Genomic DNA, 26,118 nt, shown 5'->3' on the forward strand with positions numbered 1-26,118 from the left:
TTAGCCAATATTATGAGTTAAAAAACTTGAGCAATTTAAATATGGGGTAGATAAAAATATAGAATATTTAAACTTATTAAATGTAACATTTATTTAATGTTCTTTTTCTTTATACTTCTATACCTTCATAAATTTGGCTTGGTAACTAGTAATGCTAAGTTTAAATTTATTGTGGACTATTTAACCTGAATGCGCCCTGCGTTGATTTCATTCAGAGTTACCTTTCTCCAGAGTCGGATCACTTGGAAGCCTTTCACTCCTGTACACTAGAGGGTTTGGGTCAGGTACTCCTGAGACTAAAGAATCTTAGAAACCATCTTAAATACTTGATTGCCTAAAGTGCCAATTTTTTTAGAGATGAGAATAAAGGACATGACATGTAGTTACCCAAAAATAATTTTGGGTAACAAAAAAAGACCTTTAAACATTCTTAAAAGATAAGCAACACAGACTAGAGGAAAAAAAAAATTACAACAGACAGAAGAGTTGATGCCCAACTTACGCTGCTGGGCAGCCGCCAGCTATGTATGGTTGTTGAGCACTTAAAATATGACCAGTCCATGGGGTCAAAATAAGGGGATTGCAATTGTATGGGGAATATAAAAATAAAATTTATTAAAAAAAATATGACTAGTCCACATTAGGTGCTGTAAGTGTAAGCTGACTATTGGGTTTAAGGCCTCAGTGCAAACAAAATGTAAAACATCTCACTAATAATGTCTTTATACTAATTACATATTGAAATAATTTGCGAATATAGTAAATGTAATACTTCTATCACCTGTTTCTTCTTACTTTCTTACTGTCGCTGTTAGAAACCTTGGTTATCTACCTGGCTCACCTCACATGTCTGTTAGGTAGTGTTGCCCTAACTGACACTAAGAGCCCATGTTCAGAAAAAGACTAATTTGATAGAAAAATCAACAAATGATATGGATGTAAAATTTACACTTCTATAAACAGAAGATAAATAACTGAAGATATTTAACCTCACTAACAAAAAACAAAAAGGCAAGTTAAAATAGGTCATTTTTCACCTACTAGACTGGCAAATATTAAGAATGATATACTTCAAATTGACTAGGGTATGGGACTCTGATACACTTAAAATAGCTTAAACAGGTTCATTTTTGAAGGACTTTGGCATAACTCAACATAAGTATGTGTGCAATACTCCAAGGTTTATACTGAGAATATACTACATAGCACTTGCTTTAAAGCAGCAAAACACCAAACAACCTAGAGTTGGGCAGCAAAGGATTAATTACACTATGACAGTCATACAATGGACCTTAAACCATAAAAAAAGAACAGACAGGTATAGTCATATGAAAAGATATTTGCTATATATTATTTCAAAAAGCAGGTTGCAAAAACAATATGTAGGGAGAATAATCTTATTTCTGTAATATTATAGGAAAATATGAATGTAATTACTCCTTTAGCTATTTTTTTTTTTTTAATTTTAAAATAATAATTATTATTATTATTTTTTTTTAAAGACGGGGTCTCGCTATGTTGCCCAGGCTGGAGTGCAGTGGCTATTCACAGGCGCGATCCCACTACTGATCAGCACGGGAGTTTTGACCTGCTCCGTTTCCGACCTGGGCCGGTTCACCCCTCCTTAGGCAACCTGGTGGTCCCCCGCTCCCGGGAGGTCACCATATTGATGCCGAACTTAGTGCGGACACCCGATCGGCATAGCGCACTGCAGCCCAGAACTCCTGGGCTCAAGCGATCCTCCAGCCTCAGCCTCCCGAGTAGCTGGGACTACAGGCGCGCGCCACCACGCCCGGCTCCTTTAGCTATTGAAGAACATCTGAAAGGGCATTTTATTAGCCATTTAATAGTTTATCTCTAGTGATAAAAATGAGAGGCAAGCAGAGAAGTTCCACTTTTACTCATATGCTTTGTAATGGAAATCTTTTTATACTGGCCATGAAAAAGTTTTTATAGTTAATGGGTTGCTACATGCAAAACAATGAAGCTTGACTACTACCTCACACCATGTACAAAAACCAACTCAAAATGGATTAAAGAACTAGACGTAAGACCTGAAACCATAAGATATATAGAAGGAAACAGAGGCGAAACACTACATGACATGCACCTCAGTAACATCTTTAAAGACACATCACCCAAAGCAGTGATAGTGAAGGCAAAGATAAATAGCTGGGACTACATCAAATTAAAGAGCTTCTGTACAGCAAAAGAGACAGCAATCAAAACAAGAAGACACCCCACTGATTGGGAGAAAATTTTTGCACACAACACTAATGATGTACAGTTGATGCACACAGTTGTTGCACACAACACAACTGATGTACAGTTGATGAGACTCAACAAAAACAAAATAAATAATCCTGTCAAAAAATGGGCAGAAGAGCTAAAAAGAAACTTCTCCAAAGAGGAAATGCAAATGGCCAACAGGCATATGAAAAAATGTTCAGCATCACTTGTAATTAGGGAAATGCAAATCAAAACTACAATGAGATACCATCTTACACCAGTGAGAATAGCACATATTAAAAAAGCTAGCAACAACAAATGTTGGTGAGGATGTGGAGAAAAAGGAACTCCACTACACTGCTGGTGGGAGTGTAAACTGGAGCAACCCGCTATGGAGAGCTGTGTGGAGGTTCCTCAATCTGCTAAAGATGGAGCTTCCATATGATCCAGCAATTCCACTTCTAGGTATTTACCCAAAGGACACAGAAACGTTAATTCAAAAGGGCACCTGCACCCCTATGTTTATAGCAGCACTATTTACAATAGCTAAGCTTTGGAAACAACCCAAATGCCCAAAAATAGATGACTGGATCAAGAAGATGTGGTACATATATACCATGGAATGTTACTCAGCAATCAAAAGATAAACTCATGCAATTTGCAGCAACATGGATGGGGCTGGAAGGGATCATGCTCAGCGAAATAAGCCAGAAAGAAAAAGGAAAATACCGGATGGTCTCACTCATAGCAGGAATCTAGAAAACCTAAATAAGGGACCAGGAAAAAGACTAATTATAATAAAGTAAAAATCAAAATCAACAAGCAACTATAAACCAGAGACACACTACAGTGGGGAGGAGGGAAGGAGAAGGAGGGAGTAGGATCAAAACAAGGGGGAGTGGGAATTGTATGGGGAATATAACCAAGATGAAAATGCATACATTGTGCAAAAATTAAAAATGATGTAAAAATATATAAAATTAAAAAAAAATTTTACAGTTTAAAAAAAAGAGTATTTCCCCTATTCACAATCAACTTAATGATTTGTTAAATGATACTTATATTTTTAGAGCAGTTGTCACCAAGGACACTAGCAGCTTGACTAATTTTCCTGGCATTTCTAAAATATTTACCCATCAATGAAATACAAAAGATAGAATAGCAGAGGGGAAAAGTAAATAAAACTGGGCCTGGGCCTCCCCGGTGGTGCAGCGGTTGAGCGCTGGGTTGCAAAGCTGCCCGCAGCCTCTGCAGCGCCTGTTCAATCCCCAGCTGCTCCCCGGCCACCGGAGGAGGGTCCCACATGGCGCGCAGACCTCTCCTGTCACCCGCTGCTCCCCTCAGCAGTGTACTTCGGTCCTTCTGCCTGCTCTGCTCCCTGCTCTGGCTCTGGTGAATTCTCTCACCCTCCCGCGCTTCTGACTGTACCCAGTGCTTGTATAAATAAATAAATTAATCTTTAAAAAAAAAAAAGAAAAGAAAATAAGAGTGACCACCAGACAATTATTAAGAAAAAAAAAAAAAAGAAAGAAAGAAAAGTAAATAAAACTGAGTGGCCATTTGGCAGTCATTGTGAACTCTAGGAATAACACTTCACTTAAAGGTGTTTACTATATTTAGATGAAGGTAAAAGGGATAATGTATGAGACTGAAGACAAGAAAAGTAAACCTTTCTCTGAATTTCATCCTCCAGTCTTCTTAGCTCCATTTCACGTTGGTCTTGCTGAAGCTTCAGAAAACGCCTTCTTGCCGCATCTTGTAAGTGCATTTCCTTTACTTTCAGCTCTCTTTTCACAGCAGCCAGTCTTAAATACAAAATATATCAAGAACACATAAAAATATTAAATTATTAGATGAAAAGTTACTAAATTTTGCCATAATCAAAGCTTGCCACCTATTTCAGGTCATTCCCAATTTATCCAGTGCCCTGTGACAGAGCTGTGTTTATACTATATAAATGAAAGATGCCCAATTATAAAGCAAGTCTGCACTCATGACATGACAGATGGCCCACGAGCAGCTGGCTATCCTTGTTACATTTAAAACTCTTAGCAGGTCTGCTGCTCAAACCATCTCAATACAGCGGATATCTGCCATCTAAGGGGAGACTGCCAATAAATGCTCCAATGGTACCAAAGATGATTCATTTAGAGTTTTAGTAGAAGGTAAAGGATTCAGTTCAATAATTCTTTTTAACCTAATCTAGGAATTTGTTTCTTTCTTTCTTTCTTTTTTTAAGATTTATTTATTTATTTATACAAGCACTGGGTACAGTCAGAAGCGTGGGGGGCGGGGGGGGGGTGAGAGAATCTGCCAGAGCGGGGAGCAGAGCAGGCAGCCTGACGAAGTACACTGTGGAGGGGAGCAGCGGGCAGCAGGAGAGGTCTGCGCGCCAGGCGGGACTCTCGCCTGGCGGCCGGGGATTGAACCAGCGCTACAGAGGCTGCGGGCAGCTTCGCAACCCAGCGCTCAACCGCTGTGCCACCAGGGAGGCCCTAGGAATCTGTTTCTTAAAGCTCCACCCAACAATAAGAATCAACAGACAAGACTTGTTTCCCACAATTAGGCTTAGCCTCAGTGTACATTCCATAATTTCCATTCTCTTTAAACTGTTTTTATTAACATACTTTAATAAGCATTTACTTCTCTCCCTGACTTCAGTATGAAAGGCATAATGAAATAATCACTTTGCTTCAATTATCAGGTCAAAAAGATATATTTAAAGCACAATTTTAAAGTCCCTTAAAAAGCATCTCTGCTCACTGTAAACTGTTTCTAATAATGTCCTCCAAGATACATCAGATGTTGGATTACTTCTAAGTGATCAGTGCAAAGTTAGAGCACATTCAGTAAAGTTTGAGAACGACATTTTACCATGTACCAATTTCTGGGACGGTAGTACACACTGGTATCTTTCTATCAACTTAAATATATGCTTAATGGCAATACCACAGCAGGGTAACAGTACATACTGTGAAGTCCCTATAACAACACATGAAAGAAAAGAAAAATCACAAATATCTTCAGCATGATAAAAGATACCTCTCTCTTTGCTGTATCATCCTCTCCTCCTCCTGCAGGAGCATTTCTCTCCTGGTTTCCTCAGCTTTACGAAGTAGTTCTTGCTTCTGGTACCAAGTTTCATCTTCAACTCTTTGCTGGTCCACTTCAGCTTGCATATTTTCAACTGTCTGCCTTAAGTAGATAAAATGTATTGTTACAGCTAATGTAAATAAGAAAACTAAATAATTTAAGTCCAAGAACCACCAAAATACAAAATATATACTGGATTAATGTGTAATTATTTTACTTCCATATGTAAGACTTAAATATCTTCAAAGATATTTCCAGCCTTAGAGCTCTGATTTTACACAAATACAGAATAATTTACATGCATTTTTTAATTGAAAAACTTATTTATAACAGATTTTTTTAATAGACAAAGAACAATTCCATGATTACCTCTCTCTTAAGTAATCCAATTCGTCCTTCCTTATTCTTTCTCGTTCCTGTGTCTGGTAGTCCACAATAAACTTAGGATACTGATTAAATACTGGGTATTGCCCTTTTGTCAGTGCCACGAATGCATCAAGCATGCTGTCTGGGTGGATATCGGCAGGTGTGGTATCCAGGAGATGGTACACTTTTCTGATTACCACACTTATGTCCAGGTTATTCCGATGATGAAAAAAATACTGTAAGAAAATCGGGTGTCTAAATTGAGATTTACCTAACAAAGCAATTATGAGGTGGAATTAGACTAAGACTTTGAAAATACAAATGTAAATTTATCTTTAAGAGGATTTTCTTAAATTCACTTGTTTTCTTAATCCAAGTTTTCAAATGAAAATGCAATTAATTTCATGTTTCAAAATGTAATGAAACTTCACAACCATATTATGAAATTTTGAAATAAGTAATAATTGTAACTCAAAATGAAAACTTCCTTCGTAATAGAAGAATGCTTCCACAATGGAATAAACTCTTCTGCTTTGATTTTTTTCTTCCAAAATACAAAACAAATAAAATTCAAAGTCAATTAGCCTTTGAAAACAAATTAGCTTGATTCTTTAAAAATATCTGAAATGTTTCCACATTATTTTGTTCTGCTGGCAGATCCAAATTCTAAAATACATGTAGGTAGCCTGTGAACATGATGGAGAAATTGCTTGATAGCAAGGATAAAATAAATAAGAAAAAAACCAACAGTGATTCATCCCATCTACAAAAAGAAACTCTGCTTCTAATAACCACCTCTAGTGCTTTCTTTCAGTCACTTTCCTGCCACACCTCAAAATTCTTAGTTACTAAAGTCTTAGAATTTGCATGCAGGTTGTCATAGACCAGCTGGGTCGCTGAGAGGATCACACAAAGAATCAAACAATCACCCGCTGTTAAACACCCTTTATCTAGGCAGAAAGCACAAAACTCCAGTCATTCCCTGATTCTTTTCTGAAACTATGCTCTTATTTGCCGGTTGAGCTGTCCCCAAACTATGTAAGGGGAAATGCAGTGTAAGTGTCCCCACTCCATCCCCACCACCCAGCACCAGTGCCAGACACACAAGAGGAATCAATGAAGAGACAGACTTTTCATTTGAAATAAATGAAATTTGAGAACAAGGAAATTTACCTCAAAGTCATCTTTAAGATTACAGTTGAGCAAAGGTGCTCGAGAGCACATGTTGTAGGCCACAACCGTCATCAGGAGGAACGAAGGGTGGTTGGAAAAGACGTTATCAAATAATTTCAGCCACTCCTCTCTTGTCAGCACCTCTGAGAACACAGTTTCAAGAAGAGGCCATGCATAGACCTAAAGGAAATTTAAAAATATTATTTTCTAGGGAAAAGTTAGTTACTGGCAATACTCTCTTGTATTTCACTTAGCTATTAGAGTCATTTTTTTTTTATTATTTTTTTTAGATTTTTATTTATTTATTTATACAAGCACTGGGTACAGTCAGAAGCGCGGGAGGGTGAGAGAATTCACCAGAGCCAGAGCGGGGAGCAGAGCAGGCAGAAGGACCGAGGTACACTGCTGAGGGGAGCAGCGGGCGGCAGGAGAGGTCTGCGCGCCATGTGGGACCCTCCTCCAGTGGCTGGGGAGCAGCCGGGAATCGAACCGGAGCTGCGGAGGCTGCGGGCAGCTTCGCAACCCAGCGCTCAACTGCTGCGCCACCAGGGAGGCCCTATTAGAGTCATTTTTAAAACATGAAAAGAACCACCTTAGCGCGGACCCTTCTGTATAAACATTTAGGAAAGCAATTTAAGGAAGAATACTGTTAAAAATACAAAAGGATAGTTTTTTCTTCACCATACTCTTTAAAAAAAAAAAAGTACTTTGTTTATACCAGACCAATATTAGTTTCCAAACAAGCTATTTTACCAACCAACACCTCTTACCTGGGAAGTTACATCATGATGGATGAAGTGCTGCAGCAGCTCCTTGTCATGAAACGCCAAAACATTTTCGATCATACTGAGAATATTGATAGGAGGATTAGGAAAATATTCAAACCAGTGTTGACACCAATTGACTATAAAGAAAAAAATGGAAAACCTTATCTTTGCACTTCAATATTATCAAAGGAATTTGCAATTCTTAAATATAGCCACTCTTATGTCTTCCACACATGCTCATGAGTAAAGAAGAGAAAACACGATGCCCATTTAAATTCTAGAACAGATTTTAAAATTCCATCAAGTTAATATAGTAATTTATATTTAAAGAAATCCGCCTATTTCTTTAGAGCAGTCAGTGAGAAAGGGTCAGTTAAATGTTTCCAAAGTATCCTTGCTCCTAGATGCAGGGCAGGCTGGTTCCTGCTGCCCCGTGTGCTACGTGTACTTATTTCTACATGTTAATAGCAACACATAAAAACAAAAGGGTGTGTACTGTAAACCTACCCAGTAATTAAGAGTCCCTGTTTCTAGGAAAAGACTAACTGTTCTACAGCCACCGTAACAAGTAACCACTAGAATAGATTTTAAATCTAATTATTTGATGACAACTTGTTTCAGTAACCAGACTTTCGAAACCACCCTATGAGTGACACTGGTATGCTCTGAAAGGCAATGGGGGGAAAGCAGTGTCCACTCCACTGAAGAGGCCAGTAAGGCCAACCTTCACTCACTTGGCAACCAGTAACTCCCAAAACCTTCTCAAAATCCCTAGTTAAGATCCTTAGTCTGTTTTGCTTGTATTACCACCACAGTTCTCCTTAGTTATTATATTCAGAATTTTTTATTTTAAGTGCTGTCTTGAGACTTGACAGGAAGATTTTGTTTCTCAAATTTGCAAAAAAAAAAAAAAAAAAAAAGCTTTGATCAGTAAATAAAGGATTGCGATTGGCTTATAAGGTCATTTTCAAATCCAGAATTCCATTATTTCATGTATTAATAAGTATTTGAATTCATTAAGTCATAAAATCTTGCAAAGACTAAACTTTAAAAGAAATATTTCAACATCTTTAACTGTTGTTCTTAAATAAGTTAACTTTAAAAGGAAAATCTAGTTCAATGACATTTTCCAAGTGTCTACTACATCTCAGACACTGCTATTTCTGGGAATTTTAAAACACTGTACACATAAAGCCCTGACTTTTATATTCATCTTCATCAATACAACATTGTTTGCAATGAGGAAAAAGAAAAACCCTGCTTTATACAGTAACTTCTTGCCTTCTCTTCCTCCATTCCGCCTGGTACCACCAAATGGAAGTATAGGTTGAGGTCAGAGTCAGAACTAATTGAGAGCAGAATAAAAATAAATGACAATTGTGTGGGGATCCTTTATTAAATCTGAAGAATTCCCTCCGGTCACAAAAGACTCTATAGAGTACTTAAAAATAACTTTTATAAACATACAGAAGTGACTATATTTCTTCAAAATTTTTTTCTAGTTTTTTTTTTTTACTATTAAAAAAAAAATACTGCTTTGTTTATACCACACCAGAGGTAGCTTCCAAAACAAGTTAGTCTATAAACCTTACACTTTTTACCTGAAGATGTGAAACTGAAAGTTAAAACAATGGTTTATCCCAAGCAGTGCTAACATTTAGTTGAAGTTAGTAAATATATATTTGATAAACATGATGAAAGTCCATAGCTACTCATATTCACCATTTTGGATTTTCAAAAGTTAGGGTTAGAAGAAAAAAAATCATTTTTCCTTAGTATAGCATATACTTTAACTATATAACAGGATTTTACTGGAAATAAAAAAGAGTTTTACAGGCTTACTTCAATGAGACATAATCTGTTTCAGGTGAAGTTTGCCACTTATACCATTTTTAAGAGTTCAATTCAGTGTATTAAGTATATTCACAAGGTTGAACAACTATCTCTATTTCCAAAATCCTTTCCCAAACAAACAAGTTAGTACCCACTGAGCACTAACTTCCCACTCCCATACCCCAAGTCCCTGGTAACCTCTCAAATACTTTCTGTGTCTATGAATTTACCTATTTAGGGTATTTCACATAATTCTGTCTCTTTGTGTCTAGCTTATTTCACTAATGACAATGTTTTCAAGGGTTATCCATGGTATAGCACTCTTTGTAACGGCTGAATAATATTGCACTGTATACACACACATCTGTCTTGATCCATTTATTTGTTAATGGACACTTGGGTTTTTCCACCTTTTGGATATTGGGAGCAATGCTGCTGTGAACATTCACATACAAGTATCTAAGTCTATTTTCAATTCTCTGTGGTATATCTTTAGGATGCAAATGCTGGTGATATATATTCATTCTAACTTTTTTAGGAACTGCCACATTTTTTTTCACAGTGACTACACCATTTTACATTTTCACTAGCAATTTTTTCACATCATTGCCATCAGTTGCGATATTTTTTTTTAATTGTAGCTATTCTAGTACATAAAAGCAGTACCTCACTGTGGTTTTGATTTGTAGTTCCCTAATGATTAATATCCCTTAGTACCTTTTTATATGCTCATTAGTCATTTGGATATCTTCTGTAAGAAACGTCTACTCAAGTCCTTTGCCATTTGGAATTGGATTGCATGTCTTCTTGTTATTTTTCTTTTGAAACTCTTACTGTTATCGGTAGGGTAACTATTATAACCCTTTTGGGAACTCAATTAGACTATTTATATTTTATGACCTGATAATACCAAATCTAGGAATATAACCAAGAGAAACTGATAGACATATTTGTATGCAAAGATTATAACACTGGGTCTCCCCAGTGGTGCAGTGGTTGAGCGCTGGGCTGCAAAGCTGCCCGCAGCCTCTGCAGTGCTGGTTCGATCCCCGGCCGCCAGCGAGGGTACCACATGGTGTGCAGACCTCTCCTGCCGCCCGCTGCTCCCTTCAGCAGTGTACTTCAGTCCTTCTGCCTGCTCTGCTCCCCGCTCTGGCTCTGGTGAATTCTCTCACCCTCCTGCGCTCTGACTGTACCCAGTGCTTGTATAAATAAATAAATAAATCTTAAAATAAATCTTAAGTTGTTAAAACCCTCTATTTAAAAAAAAAAAAGATTATGATAACACTGTTGCTTTTAATAGGTAAAAGTTAGAAATAACCTATGTGTCCAACAATACTATTGCATACATTATATATATTATAGAATATTAGATTACAGAATATTACAGTCAATGAAATACTGATTACTTTTACAAAAATAAATGTAATATAGTAAATAAAAGTATTTTTATTATAAATAAAAAACTGCATGAAAATTAGAAAAATCCGAAAAGCAGTTAAAACTCTAGAAATTGGGAAACAGACAATATGTAATAATATGCCAAAAAATGCTTTTCAGAAATATCTAATGATTTGGGGGAAATACTCTAATAAGAAATCCATCAATGTAGTATCAATAATATATACATTATCAATATAGTATCAATAATATATATTAACAATAATATATATATTACCAATATATTATCAAAGGTTGTCTCTGGGGAAGAGAAATATTGGTGAATTTTCTTTTTTGTGTAATTTCTCTAATCAGTTAAAATTTGTCAAAGTAAACACAATATAGTAAAATAAAACCTGTACTGAGAAATATACCAAAGTGTTCACAATATGTCTGCTGATCTTATTTCTGCTTTTCAGAGTTTTATTGTTAGAGCTATCTTTGTAGAAGAAAAATACTTTAAAACTGGTTATTTTTGTTAAACCAAACAATGTGGTTCCAGTTTATTAACTGTGTAATTGCCCTTATTTTACTAATACGAAAAAAGCCACTTTTCAGTGTAGATGTGAGGATGAGCAGGAAACACAATGGTTGGGAATACGGGCTCGAGGGTCTCAACCACCTGGGTTCAAACCCTTGTTCTACCATTACCCTGACCTTGGGAACTTAAACAATCTGTGTCTGAGTTTCTTCATCTGAAAGAAGTATATAATAATAATATTACCCCATAATATTGTTATCTTTACAACAATTAGGATTGTTGTCAAGATGGAATGAACTAATCTGGGGGAAACACCGAGAATGCACCTGCCACGAGGAAAATCCCAATATACGTTAGCTATGGACGAGATGAATGAGGACAGCACCATCCCCCACAGATACTGTGGGCTAAATGCTCTACATCCTTACAGATGCTGAGTATTGAGGGATGCTCAGTAGATGAAGCGTGTGTTTCCTTCTTACTAACAAAACCTAGCAAGTAACAATGACCCAAATCTCCTCGTAGATAAAAAGGGCACTACATAAATGTCCAAATTGTTAATGTGTGTTCTGTATCTGAAAGTTTTTCATTAGAATTGTTAAATGTTGTCAGGCTGCAAGGATCAGGAGAATATATAAGCATCAGTTTTGGCTTCATTGTTTAACACTTACTGATGAGAGTAGCAACAACTTCAAAACAGATAAGTTGATTGTTCTGGAATAATTTCACAAATGGAAATGCCAGCAGTGGAAGATATGGTGTGTCACTAAAGATGGCAGACCAGTGAGCTAATGCAGATAAGGTTCTGTGAATAAAATAAAGAAATAAAGAGAAGAAAACAGTTTAACATTTGTTTGAATAAATTATACATTCATGTGATAAAAATTTCAATACAGTAATCTTGGTGAAATTCTCCCTCCTAACTCTATCATCTAGCTCTCCTCCCCAGAACCACTGGTAAAAGTATAAATCCTTTTTTTTTTAAAATCACAAATGGTAGTAGTATGTTACGCACGCTATTTCTGCACTTTGCATCTTTGCTTTAATGGTATCTTGGAAATAGTTCATAACAGTGTATCTATTTTATAGCTACACAAGTTCACTTTGTATAGATATATGCCTGAGATCTTTAACTTGCTCCTCCTGGCATTTGCTTTCCATCTTTAATAAACAATGCTACACTGTGCTTAATGTCACTGTGTAACAACAGTGTGGATGTGGGAATACAGATTTTGATACATTCCTAGAAGTAGAATTGCTGAGTCACAGCATATGTGCTTTAGTAACTTCAATAGCTGGTGCCAAATTATTCTTCACAAAAATAGTGTCTCCATTTCATTAGCAGCATTAGAGAGAGAAAATATTAAAGGGATGCCTATTTTCTCAGTCTTGCCAATAAATTATCAACCTTTTGAACCATTAAGTTAGGTAAGAAACATTATTTCAATGTAGTTTTTAAAGAATAAACACTTTTTTTTTTTAAAAAAAGATTTATCTATGCATACAAGAACCGGGGCACAGGCCAGAGACGTGGAGGGTGAGAGGACCCATTAGAGACAGAGCGGGAAACAGAACAGGCAGACCGATCGAAATACACTGCCAAGGGGAGCAGCGGGTGCAACAGGAGAGGTATACTGCTCCATGTGGGCCGCTTCCTGGCCGGCTGGGGATCAAACTCGTGCAGCAGAGGCTGCGGATTGCCTCATAGTGCGGTACCCAACTGCCTGGGCCACCAGGGAGGCCCAAGAATAAACATTTTTAAAATATAGCTTTAAATGCATTTGCTTCGATTTGGGGGAGATTAAGCAACAGTTCATGAAGCCATTTCCACTATATATTCAACTCTTTTTCCATTTTTTAATGAGTTGAATGCTTTCACATTTACACAAACACTTCATACATTAAAAATTTCAGCCTTTTATTTGTTATGGTTTGCATATATACTTTTGATTTTACTTATATCTGAGAATTTTTTAAATAGAGAGATTTTTACTCATGTCAATCTCTTGATGTTTTGCTTAGGAAGGCCAGTCTTACTCTGCAATTGTAATTCTCCCACATTGGCTTCCAGTGCTTTTAAGAGTTCCTTTCCTTTAAAAAAAAAAAAAACTTTTTGTTTTGAAGTAATTTTAGGATTACAAAAAGCTGTAAACATAGTTGAGTTCCTGTATAACTTTCACAAAGTTACTTTCATGTTGTATCTTGCATAAATATAGCACAATTATCATTGCCAGGAAATGAATACTGCTACCACGCTATTAAGTAAATGAAACTTTATTTAAATTTTATCATTTTTTTCCACTAATGTCACTTTTTCATTTTACCATCCAAATACTGTATTTGTTACATCTCTATAACTCTTCCGGTGTAAGAATTCCTTAAGATTCTCGTCTTACGATACTGACATACTGGAGGAAAACCAGTTATTTATTTATTTATTTATTTGTTTGAAAACCAGTTATTTTTAGATTACTCCTTCATCTGGGTTTGTCAGAGGTTTTCTCATGCTTAGACTGAGGCTATAAATTTTTGGCAATAATACTACAAAAATGATGTGCAACATACACTGATGTTTTATTACTGGTGATTTTAAATTTGGTTACTAGGTTAAGGTAGTGTCTGGGGAGTTTCTCTGCTATAAAATTACTATTTTTCCACTTGTAATTAATAACTGTCTTAGGGGGGAAACTCACTGCTACTATATATTGAACTTACCTCTGTAACACTCTGAGCAGCTTCCTACTTTTGATGGGGTAACTCTTCTGAAGGTTGAGAAATGCCACGTGGACACCCTTATCTACCAGGTTACTAAAAGCAGTATGATTTTCAGGCAGTTGCAGCAGAGAGCGCCAAATGAACATCCTGAAATTAAAATTTTAACCAATGTTAGAAACCAATTTTAGAAAAATTTGGGGGTTAAACTTAAAGTGAAAGAATTTAAATTTTACCTGTATTTCATTGGATATTCACCATAGCCTTTTAGTAATACTTGTAAACGCTTTTTGTTTAATCCATCTGGCAATTCATTCTTTAAAAAAGAAAGAAATGTTATCAGTAAGTGCCATAATAATAAAACTGAAAAGGTAATCTAGTGCACAGTGTCTTTCCAACTTTAAAACACAACACAGTAAGAAATATTTTACTATCATGGGTGCCACTCTCCCCATGTCTCTCTCGGCCTCTCCCCCTCTCGCTCACGCTTATCATGGCAGATAAAATTCATGACATACTGTTTACCCTAGACCAGGGTTTGCCAAGCTTCTGTAAAGGATAAGACAGTAATTATTTTAGTCTTTGTGAACCAAGAGGTAACGCCAAGTATATTATGGAGATACTTATATGCCATTTAAAATATAGTCACTTAAAGTAAAACTCATTCATTGTTTGAGTAGCTGTCGATGGTCCATGAGCTGCTGTTTGCCAGTCTCTATGGGGAAGCAATGCACGCTGTTATTGTGTTCCCTTTTGTCCCCTCTCTCTCTCATCTTAATTTTATGTCAATTTTTATCTTAATGAAAAACACTTTTAAGACCTTAGGATTATAAGGCCATTTTCATAGGTTAGCTCATCTGATCCCAACCATATGAAAAAGATGAGGATGTCGTCTTCCTTTGAGAAAATGAGGTGGTCAAGAGAACTTCAGTGACTTGCTCAAGTTTACAAACCTGCCAAATCTTGGCTCAAGATCCAAAACCAGATTTTCTGACTTAACTCAGCACTCTTTTCACCACTGAATAATTTGAGCCACCAATGTAATTAAAATTTTGTAGGAACCAAATTTAAAAAGTCAAAGATACTTGTAAAATTTGTTTCATAATATATTCTATTTAACCAATGTAATTAAAAGATAACCAACATAAAAATTATTAAGGTATTTTACAGTCATTGTTCACAGTTAAGTTTTCAATATGCGATGTGTAAAAGACATTTCGTTCAGATTGGTTAGGTCCCAATCAGCCATGAGTAGCTAGTGGATAGTGCAATTCTGTATTGTTTGACTTTTAAATATTTTTAATTTATTTTTTTAAAGGATTCTCACAAAGGCTTTTTTTTTTTTTTTTTTAAGATTTATTTATCTATGCTTACAAGAGCTGGGGTAGAGGCCAGAGATGTGGGGGTGGGGGGCAAGAGGATTCACCAGAGAGAGTGGGGAGCAGAACAGGAGCAGAACTGAAATACACGGCTGAGGGGAGCAATGGGCAAGACAGGAGAGGTCTGCTGCGCCATGTGGGTAGCTCCCTGGCCAGGGATGGAACTTGGGCTGCAGTGGTTGCAGCTTCATAGTGCTTCATAGTGCACGTCACCCCCCTGCACTACCAGGGAGGACCCCCATTTGACTTTTTTAAAACAACAAACATAATTTTGAAAGTTTTAGGAGCATAAGATTTTCTTTTCATGTAATGTTCCTTTAACTCATTTAAGAGGGAAGTTAACGATGGTCTAGAAATCATGACCCTTCTCTCCAGCAGAGTGAGGACAAACACACACAAGATTCATTATGATATAGTTTTACCTCATTATTTTCCAAATTACAAGTCAAGTCCTGTTTTAATATTCTAGTCTGTACTTTGTTTTCCTTTGATTTTGCTGGCCGCTGTACTCTTCCTGATGTCACTTTCATTTTAAAATCACCAGAATTCAGTTTACTCTGAGGCAAATCTTCTATCACCTTCACTAGAGGAGGAGGGGGCTGAAAGGGAAAAAAAAAAAAACCCAGTGGCTAGCCTTGGAAATAGGCCTGTTAACAAATGATTTCATAATGTGTCTTAGTACATATAAATGTTCTTCAGGCAAGAAGTGTAAATAAAGTATCCAAGAATGTTTCCTTGCTGACTAACAAATCAAGAATACTTTTGACAAATCCCTTTGAAAAATATAGTAAAGATATATAATAACTAAAACTGAAACATTCCTTAAAATGGGCCTTAAACCCTCGAATACTAGTCACTTCTCACACTCGCATGGTAGTCAGCAGAGCGGCCGTCATCTGCAGCAGTGAAAACGCTGTCAGTTGTGAGCACCCCCGCAATGTGACAGAACACCCTGATATTCTCTGTGCTCAAGTGAATTTTCTCCGAGGAAACAGCAAAGTGACTTCCCTCTGGTGTCGTGGGAGCCCCATCTCTCTATCAACAGCTTCAGAGGGACTTCGGACACCACAACTTACATGCTAAATCCTCATTTTTGATGGGGTCTATCAAACAGGAAAATAAACCCCAACAACTTCAATTTACTTAAAATGCTTCACTGAAACATTTTATCCAGGAATAATTCTTTGAAATCAGCTCTTCCTTGTTCAAAGGAAATGATAGTTTACTTAGGTTTTCTGAGTTCTAAATATGATTAAAGTACAAAGTCTTTCAGAGTGTTTTTAAATGTTTGAGGCCATTACTGCTGAAAGTTCCCTTAGTGATTAGCCCAGACTGAAGACAAAGTAGGTTTGTGATTTTTTAAAACTGCCCTTGCGTGAGACATTAGTTACAGAAGATGTAGAAGCAATGCCAAGTACCCGCTGACAGGTGACTGGAGACGTGGCATAGATACACCAGGGGGCACTATTTGGCTCTAAGGAAAGATGAACTTTTGCCCATTTTCAGTCAAATGGAAGGAGGTTGAGAGGATTTTGCATAAACTGAAGTTAGCCAAAGACAAATATCAGATGATATCACATTTATGGATCATAGAAGGGAACAGGGGGTGAACTAACAGGAGGTTGTCGGAGTGACGAGGGCAAGCAAGAGAAAGGGTATGGGGGTGTAAGGGATAGTGGGGGCAATCTGTTTGTCTTTTGCTTTTGTGCGTGAGACTACAGATAAACACCATTTCAGAGCGATAAAAATCTCTAGGGAGAGAAAGGAGGACCAGAGGAGAGCAACAGTTTCTGCACTATTTCTGGAAGTATGTTTCTTAAAAAGAGAGTAAGACTGAAGAAATGTAAGAAAATATCAACATATGCCAAGTTTGGATATGTGGGCACTTATTGTGTTATTTTCTGTATGTCTACAATATTTTAAGATGAAAATCTTTAGGAAACTATAAAAAGAGTTCTCTTGAAACCAAAGTGCCAGTTCTACAACACGAGAACAAGACACAAAATACCCATGTGTCCAAATGAGCACATTAGATTTCAGAAAAACACATACAATTACCTTGAATTCACATTGTTATAAAAGTCAGAACAGTGCTCTTCTGTGACATAAAACTGTTTAAAAAGTGCTTTGAAGCGCAAATAAAACTTTTGACCTCTGCCAGTCTCACCTCCAAAAGAAATAAATAGAACAAAGCAAACATCTTGACTTTATATATATATATATGAGAAACTAGGATGACTAGAAAACTACTTTGAGGTTTCAAACAAAGGTTTTTCTTATGCTGCCTTCAGGGGTTCAGGACTTCTGCTTTTGAAACCTGCAGCTACTACAGGAGACCAAAAAGGAGTCCCCATCACCACTGCGTCTAAATGAACACATACAGCCCTGGGAGGTGCCTAGAGCAGGTAATGTGATCATATTGGCATCGATTTCATTTGTTTTAGAATTGTGAAGTATATTTAAAGTTTTAACTTTTTTAGTTTATTTAATAGTGTTTTTCTAGGATTTACCATTATTTATACATATTAAGAAAAATTATAAGGCTCTGGGTTTTGGTATATTTGTTTAACCTACTGTTACTCAAGAGCAGTTGGTAAGAGTAAGTTAACATGAGGATGGCTAAGAGGAGGACAACAGTCCCCACATGTGGAGAGATTTCAAATTTAAGAAATCACATGCCACAGTGCTGACTGGAGTTATGAAACAAGCTCACACAGGCATAGCCTCCAGGCCTTCCAGGCACCTACACGGGAAGAGACAGGAATGAGGAGATTGAAGGTGATGGCCTCTTTCTTGGGAGCAGAGGATAAGGGGCACCCTGATTGGGAGAGGGACTCCCAAAAAGCTGTCCTTTAAGAAGAGAGCAATTTAAGTATGGAGTATAGGCAAGAAACCAAGTCTGGAGATGTGGTTTTAGGAGTTTAAAAATAAATCTAGAAAGCTAAAGTCCAAGAAGTTAGAAAAATCATAAAATAAAAATTTTATTTTTATGATATTTAAATCCTTAAAAAAAAGAAAACATACCTTATTTATTTCTTGCGTTAAAGCCTGTACTGAATATATGTTCAGACTGCCATTTTCCATAATTGATGCAATGTACCGTCCATGTGGGCTAATTACTGCTGAGCTAATTCCTTCATCAAGACTCCCAATTTCAAAGAGAAGTTTACAAGTTTGTATATTAACAAATCTCATAATACCATCTTGACTTAGCACTCCAAGAACCTAAGAGCAAAAAGAAATTGTATGAGTTCCCACAAATACATTTAAATGTCAAACTACACATAAACACGTGTGTGTATATATGTGAGGGGAAGACAATGAAGGACATTATATTTGCAGAAAGCCATTATATATTTCAAAATCTCTAATTACAGCTCATGTAGATTTGCCTTGCTCAGGTCCAGATAAATCCAGCTCTAGCCAGAACAAGCAAAGAGCCCATCACAGGGGGCCATGAAAAGATGCCCTAAGAATCCAGCCATGTCTTCACTAATCCCCACAGAGGATCCAGGTGGCTAGGCAGTTCTTAACTTTGACCTCCTCACTGGCTAACTACAATAACCGGGCAAAAAAGGAGAGTAAGAGATTTCATTGTATGCTGTTTATTATTTTTGGTTTTTCAATCATGTATTACCCATTCAAAAAACTTATATACAGATGAATGTATAATATGTGTATATCTATAAACACACATACATAATTTGTTAAATAACAATATTCGGGTAGGCAATTAAAACAACAAAGTTAAGGTTTGACCCTGTGTTTGATATTAAAAAGAAAAAAGCTGTACATTCCTGGGCAACTAATCAAAGAACAGAAAACCATCAACTTGAAAAAATATGCCCTACAGTGTTTAATGCAGCATGATTTACAATAGCTAGCAAAGGAAACAACTTAAGTATCCTCTGATAGAGGACTGGACTAAAGGAGACATGACATATCCTCATGACAGAGAGCCATTCAGTCATAAGGGAAGATGAAACGTTGCCATTTACAGCAAAATGGAATTTCAGGGAATTATATTCAGTAAAGCAAGCCAGAATGACAAAGGCAAATACTGGACATTTACCTAGCGGATGAAGTGACAAAGCACAATGCTTATAAAAATAAGCAGACACTAATAAATGAAGTGAAGCTTCTGAGGCTAAGTGGGAGGTGAGGCAGAGTTGAGAGGATATAAGGGATGCTGGTTAGGAAACTAATTATAAATTAATAAAAAATTTTAAAACCTACTAGAGAAGCAAATTACATAGTTAAGTAGTGCTCTGCTCCATTTAAGAAAAAAAGAACAAAAGGTGTGTGTGAGGGGGAAGAGACAAGACTCAGTTGTTGACACGTCACTTAATATTTCTAAGCTTTATGGTCATAATCTGTATAATAATGAGAAACCTTCCGTTCCTTCCCCCAAAAGAATTATTTAAAGCTTAGATAAGAAACATGCCAAGCACTCTTATACCATAAATTACCACACAAATTTAAAGTATATTGGTTTTAATAAAAGGGTAAATTGTCAGTAATATACAGATCCTAAGATTTTAGGTTTTTTTTTTTCCAATTTTAGATATCACAAAATATTAGAAATTCAAGTCCTTTTACAATTAAGGTACAAATTAAACAGGAGAGCTAATATAGTTCAGAAATTGATATAACCTTTCTGAAAAAGTAAGATGTCCTACATTTACAATACAAACCTGGTTAGAACCAGCATCAAAACTATCAGGAAGAAATTCTAGATGGCGAATGGCACGAACTTTAGTTGGCATCTGGATAATTCTAAATAGCTGCTTAGCTTCCAAGCACCACAAATGAAGATGGTTTGATTTGCCTCCAGCGGCCAGGATTCGGCCATCTCTGTATAACAAAAAGGTGAAAAGCTAGATAAACTGTTTACAGCAGTGCAGTCCAGCAGGATTCTATATGATGATGGAAATGTTCTATGTATCCAATATGGTTACTGCCAACCAACGGGATCATTGAGAAACGGAAACATAGTGCTTGAGGAAATTTTCTTAATTTTATTTAACCTTTATTAATTCAAATATTCCCATGTACCTAGTAGTTACCATATGGGAAAACTTGGACTTATATGTGTGTTTGTGTGTGTGTATATACATGCACACACAAGCCTATATTTTTTTTACCTATTATGTTAATAAGATACCAGCTAACAAATATTTGATGACTCGATTGAGGGTTTTTGAGTAACAGCTCCTATATTTCATAGCATGATCTCAACTTTCTATATTTCCCTCTCCAAGTTTCTCTATTTCACATATGACTGTACTGAATTGGTACAGCACTGCTATGTGAAAAACTAAAACATACAAACTTTTTTTCCTGCTCAAAGAAAGCTGCTTTTATAAGGTATAACAGGAATAAACTGTATTGACTTGCAAGGCTGTTGCTCATTCAAACACTAAGGATTTGCAAAGTGTTTCCTGTAAGCCAAATATCACTCCTGGTGCCAGGGAGGTGGTGGTGAAAGGACAGGGAAGATCTCTGCTCTAGGGGATTTTTCAGTGTGGAGGAAAGCAAAAAACAAACAAATAAATGAACTTAATCTCAGCTGATGAGTTCTTTAAAGAACTACAGAACGAGGTGACGTCACAGAGCAGGAGAGGAGGAAGAGCTACCTGAATGATGTGCCAGGGCCAGTCATGGATGTCTTGGGTCAGAACTCCAGTCTGACCGGCACGGAAGTGCTGAGGAAAGAGTGAGGCTAGTAGGTAAGGAGGTGATGCTGGACAGTGAGCAGGAAAGGAAATAAGGAGAGAAAAAAGGCGGTGGGGGGAGAGAAAAAAGCCAGAACACAAGAGCCTCAGCTAGGGGAGTCCTGTACTTACAGGTTCATGTACTTTTATATTTTTGTGTGTATTTTAAATTTTCATAATAAAGTAAAAAGAAGGGAGGGGGGACCTATAGACCACACCTAAGTTTGACAAAAACACTTGTAAAATTTCACTGGAGTTAAATTTCTTAAAAATTCTCAGTGTCTTAAAATGCTCATTACCTGGTCACAGCAAACACCTTGTAAAATATACTAGAACTTTCAGGTGGAGCTGGCAATTGATATTTGCAAATGAGAGTATCACATTCCCAGGCGAAGATGGAATTATCTTTAAAGCAGCTGAGGATGGTATTACTTAATGGTAGAAAGAAAACCTTAAGAGGAAGAAAAAAGTTACTGTTCATATAATGATTAGATATAGCCCTCTTTAAACTGAAAATTATACAAGCAGTCAGTATGTTTCTTTTATACAATAATTTCTTCTTACTGGAGAAATATACATTTACAGTACACAACAGGATAATACTGATATTTCATATTACTATAAACTAAAAAGGCAAAACCCTTTAAATAGAAAATAAGTGACTACTAGGACTAGTAATTCATAAAACATTCAAAATTTAAAAAATATTTAGTCTTGTAAGATTCAAATTAAAATACTATTTTATCTATATCAAATTTATTTTAAAAGTAATGCATATATACATACTCAAACTATCCATTTACTAAAAATGTGTATTTATAAATTAAATAACATTATTAGCACTACATTAAATATAAATTCCTGGAAAATGCTAAAAATACTCAATATTGGTGAAAGTAAAGCAAAAAAGGTATTATTATGCTCTGCTGCTGATAATAAAAATTAGCTGAAGATATTGCACAACATATCTGTCTTAACATATCTCTTTTTAACTAGTCAATCTATTTCTGAGAGTTAATCCCTTGGAAACAATCAGCCAAATGCTTTTAGATAAATTATATAAATTTTGTTAAGCATTATCCATGAAAGTAAAATACTGATAATATGTATTTTGTATCAGAGATTCAACTTATTCAATGTACAATTAAGACATTGACAGAAATGTTAAAAATATAATTTTTATTTCTAATTTTCTATTTATAAGCACTATCCAATATTATTTTCATTGACATAAAATCTTAAACTGACTGAAAATGGCCTCAAATAAAAATTTGTGTTTACTGTGTGAAACACATAGATGTGGGGGGAGGAAAGGAGAGGAGAGAGAAGAGGAAAAGAAAAAAGGAAAGATGGGAGAAACCAAGGCATGCACTAAGGACAAAATATTCCTGCCCATTTCAAAATCTTCTGAAGTAGCTTGAGACACTTCACATGGTTTGACTGTTAATTACATTTCTAGCTATTTATTCTTTGATTCCCATCCAAGAGCCTTAACTGCATTATAGCTTATTGTAACACTTTGTATTTGAACACCCTTATCATCATTCTACTGGCATATCTTTAGTACTATTATTTTGAGAAACACATGCTTGTTTCTGTGCTGGAAACAGAGGAGCAGAAACCCACTAGGAGCAGAGGACCTTCAAGAATTTCTGGCCGTTCACCTTCAGTATTACTAGTCAGAAGGATGTCTGATCTCTCTTGGAATGCTACATTCTTTGGGGATAAAGTGTTCAACATCTTTAACACTGGACTGGAGTGTCTCTTAAGTATTCAGTATGTGGATAAGGCCATCAGCACAGTAATGAGAGTGCAGGCCAGAAATGACTCTGTCCAGGGAAAAAGCAGCATCAACGCCAAATCTAACATGGCTTTTCCCAGTATTGCAAGGCAAAGTGCATGAAATACTTCTGCAGTCTTGCACCTTATCTGTGTTACCGCCACCAGGGCTATTAGATAAATATAGGTGGGAAACAATTCTATTATTTAATCCTATGACAATAAAAATTTCAGAGGACTGTAAGTTGTAACTTTCCTAACAATAATTGTAGGCTATTATCATAAACTCTTTGTCCTAAACTCTTATCTAAAAACAGATTTTATAGATAAATCTTTTTTCAATAGTAAACAGTGCTTTAAAAATGCACACATATATAATGCACTAGGAAGCATACTGCGCCACCAGGGTTAATGAAAACGATCTACTAGGGATTAATGTGAATAAAACACAACAGAAAAGGTTAATTCAACTACATTGGCTGTTGATGCCCTTGCCTTATACAGCTCCTCATTTATGCCCTTGGCTTACTTTGTCAGAGACAATCTCTGGTAGATCTTTTGCCAACAGATTCATTATGTTAGGGAGATTTATTTATTTATTTATTTATTTTTTGATGTTTGAAGCTTGATTATAATTATGATTCATAATAAAGTCCACTGAGATATTTCAAAAAAATATGGAATGCTTCACGAATTTGCGTGTCATCCTTGCGCAGGGGCCATGCTAATCTTCTCTGTATCGTTCCAATTTTAGTATATGTGCTGCCGAAGCGAGCACATGTTAGGGAGATTTATAATAAAGATCTTACAAAAGAATCTGCAATGAATACATTATAATCTATAATGAATGCATTAAAATATTGTTTAAAAATTAATGTCAAAAAAGTCAGTTTAAATTTTTTTTGATAATTAGCAATATTTTTCTAGAAAAGTAATAATGTTTATTCCTACTGGGAGAAGCAAAAGCTTAAAAGTTAATGAGCATCAAGTGCTATTTTAGGGGAACAGCTATGATAGATTATTGCCTACATGATTATTCATTACTAGATTTGTGATTTTAATTGCCAGATTTTAATGATTATAAAATTGTTCCTAATGATTCATGTCGTTATTTAGATAGTGTCATCTCTTAAAAAAAATTCAAAAGCAATAACAAAATGTACTTTTAGGAGGGTTGGGTACAGTCGTGTGGAAGGAGCTCTTCCTTACAAAATGCAAAAATTCTAGGCCTTTCATTTTCGAGAAGAATGTGAATATTTTTCAAAGTTTAAAGAGTTCCAAATAGTAATAAGGGCAACTCAAGGTCAAATGGACAAGTCAGCAGAAAATCAGTGAGTACCCACTGCAGAGAGGCTGAAGTTCACATGCTTTAATAAATGTCTTCTGATAACATCACAAGACCTTTTCCACCACATACAGTAGAACCACAGAAATCAGAAATTCTAGGATTTATCCCCAAATCCCTCACTGCAGAACTCTTATTTTCAAGCTTCAACAGAAGAAAATTTGCTAATGGGAAGAAGTATGACTGTTTTGCACGACAGGCAGTATAGTATAATGGAATGACTCTCCAGTAAGAAAGTTCTGGATTCAAATTGTGACTCTTATAATAAGCTATGTGGCTCTAGAAGAGTTATGTAATGTTGCTGAACTTCAATTTCCCCATTTGTAAAATGAGGATAGTAATATATACATTTTAGTATTATTTAGCTTAAAAGTCACTAAAGAAAATACTAGGTACATAATACTCAACAATCTACTACTATAAAGCACCAATTAGCACTTGTCAAAAATGCTTACTGTGAATCCACTCAAGCCTTCAGACTTAACTTCTAGTGCAAAAGAAACAGAGATGAGAGAAAAACAGGCTAAATGACATGATGAAACTGTACGACAAATCCAGATTGTGGGGCATGTTCTAGAACAACTGGCCTGGCCTCTAAAAATCTTAATGTCAGGGGCAAAATAGGTAGAAGGCTGTTTTATTTTATTTTTTAAAAAAATTATTTATTTTATTTATACAAGCACTGGGTACAGTCAGAAATGTGGGAGGGTGAGAGAATTCACCAGAGCCAGAGCAGGGAGCAGAACAGGCAGAAGGACCGAAGTACGCTGCTGAGGGGAGCAGCAGGCAAGACAGGAGAGGTCTGTTGTGCCATGTGGGACCCTCACCAGCGGCCGGGGATCGAACCGGTGCTGCAGAGGCTGCAGGCAGCTTCGCAGCCCAGCGCTCAACCACTGCGCCACCAGGGGAGGCTCACAAGGCTGTTTTAGATCAAAAGAGTCACCATAAAATGAGGCCCATAGCAAAAGACTTTAAAGGTCTCATGTGTCATTAAAAAAAAAAAAAAAAATCACAAGAGTTTAATTTAAAATACAAAATCAGACTGGTTTATAATTATTTCCTATTTTCAACGGTGTGAGCCAGGAGTGGCAACCAGCTAACCCATCCTTGTATAACCCAGGAGCTCAGACTAGTTTTTTCTTTTTTGGTTATATTTTTGGATATTATTTTATTCACTTGCTATAAGAAACTTAGGGACATGGGCCTTCGGGTCCTCTTAATCTTTTTTTTTTTTTTTTTTTTTGTGGGACCCTCGCCGGTGGTCAGGGATTGAACTGGCGATGCAGAGACTGTGGGCAGCCTTGCAACCCAGCACTCAACCACTGCACCACCAGGGGAGGCCCGGGTCCTCTTAATCTTACAATTAAAGTCATCAAATAGCTCAAATTGAGAACTCAGTTTTTATGTTGTTTCATTTTAGATGGTTATATAAACATACACATAAATACCTAATTCAGCTCTTAGCCTGCAAAGCCAAAACTACTTACTCTCTGATCCTTTGAGAAGAAGTATGCTGGTAACCTTTATGATGTTCTGTTATTTTAGCATACTACATTTATCTGTATACTTTTTTAAAATTTTATTCTCATATCACTAACATCTGGAGTCCTATTTTTTTTCCAACTGAAATGTCTAAATGACCAAGCAAGGTTAGAGCTGGCAAATATCCAGCATACACTAATTTTAATTTCATGGTAAAAAGGACAGATGGTTTTTGTGTTGTTGTTTCATAACTGTTTCCATTGTGGGCTCAACTCTTAATGCTCCCTTCTTTGGAATTTATAATTCAATTTAAGTACTAAAGCAA

At 36.2% G+C, this 26,118-nt stretch overlaps 1 protein-coding gene across 1 annotated transcript in view; it reads right to left on the bottom strand.

Annotated features, from left to right (window-relative positions):
• Positions 1-26,118, bottom strand: part of TBC1D31 (TBC1 domain family member 31) — a gene marked incomplete at both ends in the record, with an annotated part of 55,276 nt that overhangs the window by 8,299 nt on the left and 20,859 nt on the right. The window contains 12 exons of the mRNA XM_084229785.1: positions 3,899-4,034; positions 5,272-5,424; positions 5,692-5,924; positions 6,862-7,041; positions 7,632-7,765; positions 12,054-12,187; positions 14,098-14,244; positions 14,331-14,410; positions 15,896-16,072; positions 18,498-18,698; positions 20,168-20,327; positions 21,487-21,638. Of these exons, the coding sequence (XP_084085911.1) occupies positions 3,899-4,034; positions 5,272-5,424; positions 5,692-5,924; positions 6,862-7,041; positions 7,632-7,765; positions 12,054-12,187; positions 14,098-14,244; positions 14,331-14,410; positions 15,896-16,072; positions 18,498-18,698; positions 20,168-20,327; positions 21,487-21,638 (1,887 nt within the window). The remainder of the gene's footprint in view (positions 1-3,898; positions 4,035-5,271; positions 5,425-5,691; positions 5,925-6,861; positions 7,042-7,631; positions 7,766-12,053; positions 12,188-14,097; positions 14,245-14,330; positions 14,411-15,895; positions 16,073-18,497; positions 18,699-20,167; positions 20,328-21,486; positions 21,639-26,118) is intronic.

Source organism: Talpa europaea (genome assembly GCF_964194135.1).
Source record: "Talpa europaea genome assembly, chromosome: 3".
In the NCBI taxonomy this organism is placed as follows: Eukaryota; Metazoa; Chordata; class Mammalia; order Eulipotyphla; family Talpidae; genus Talpa; species Talpa europaea.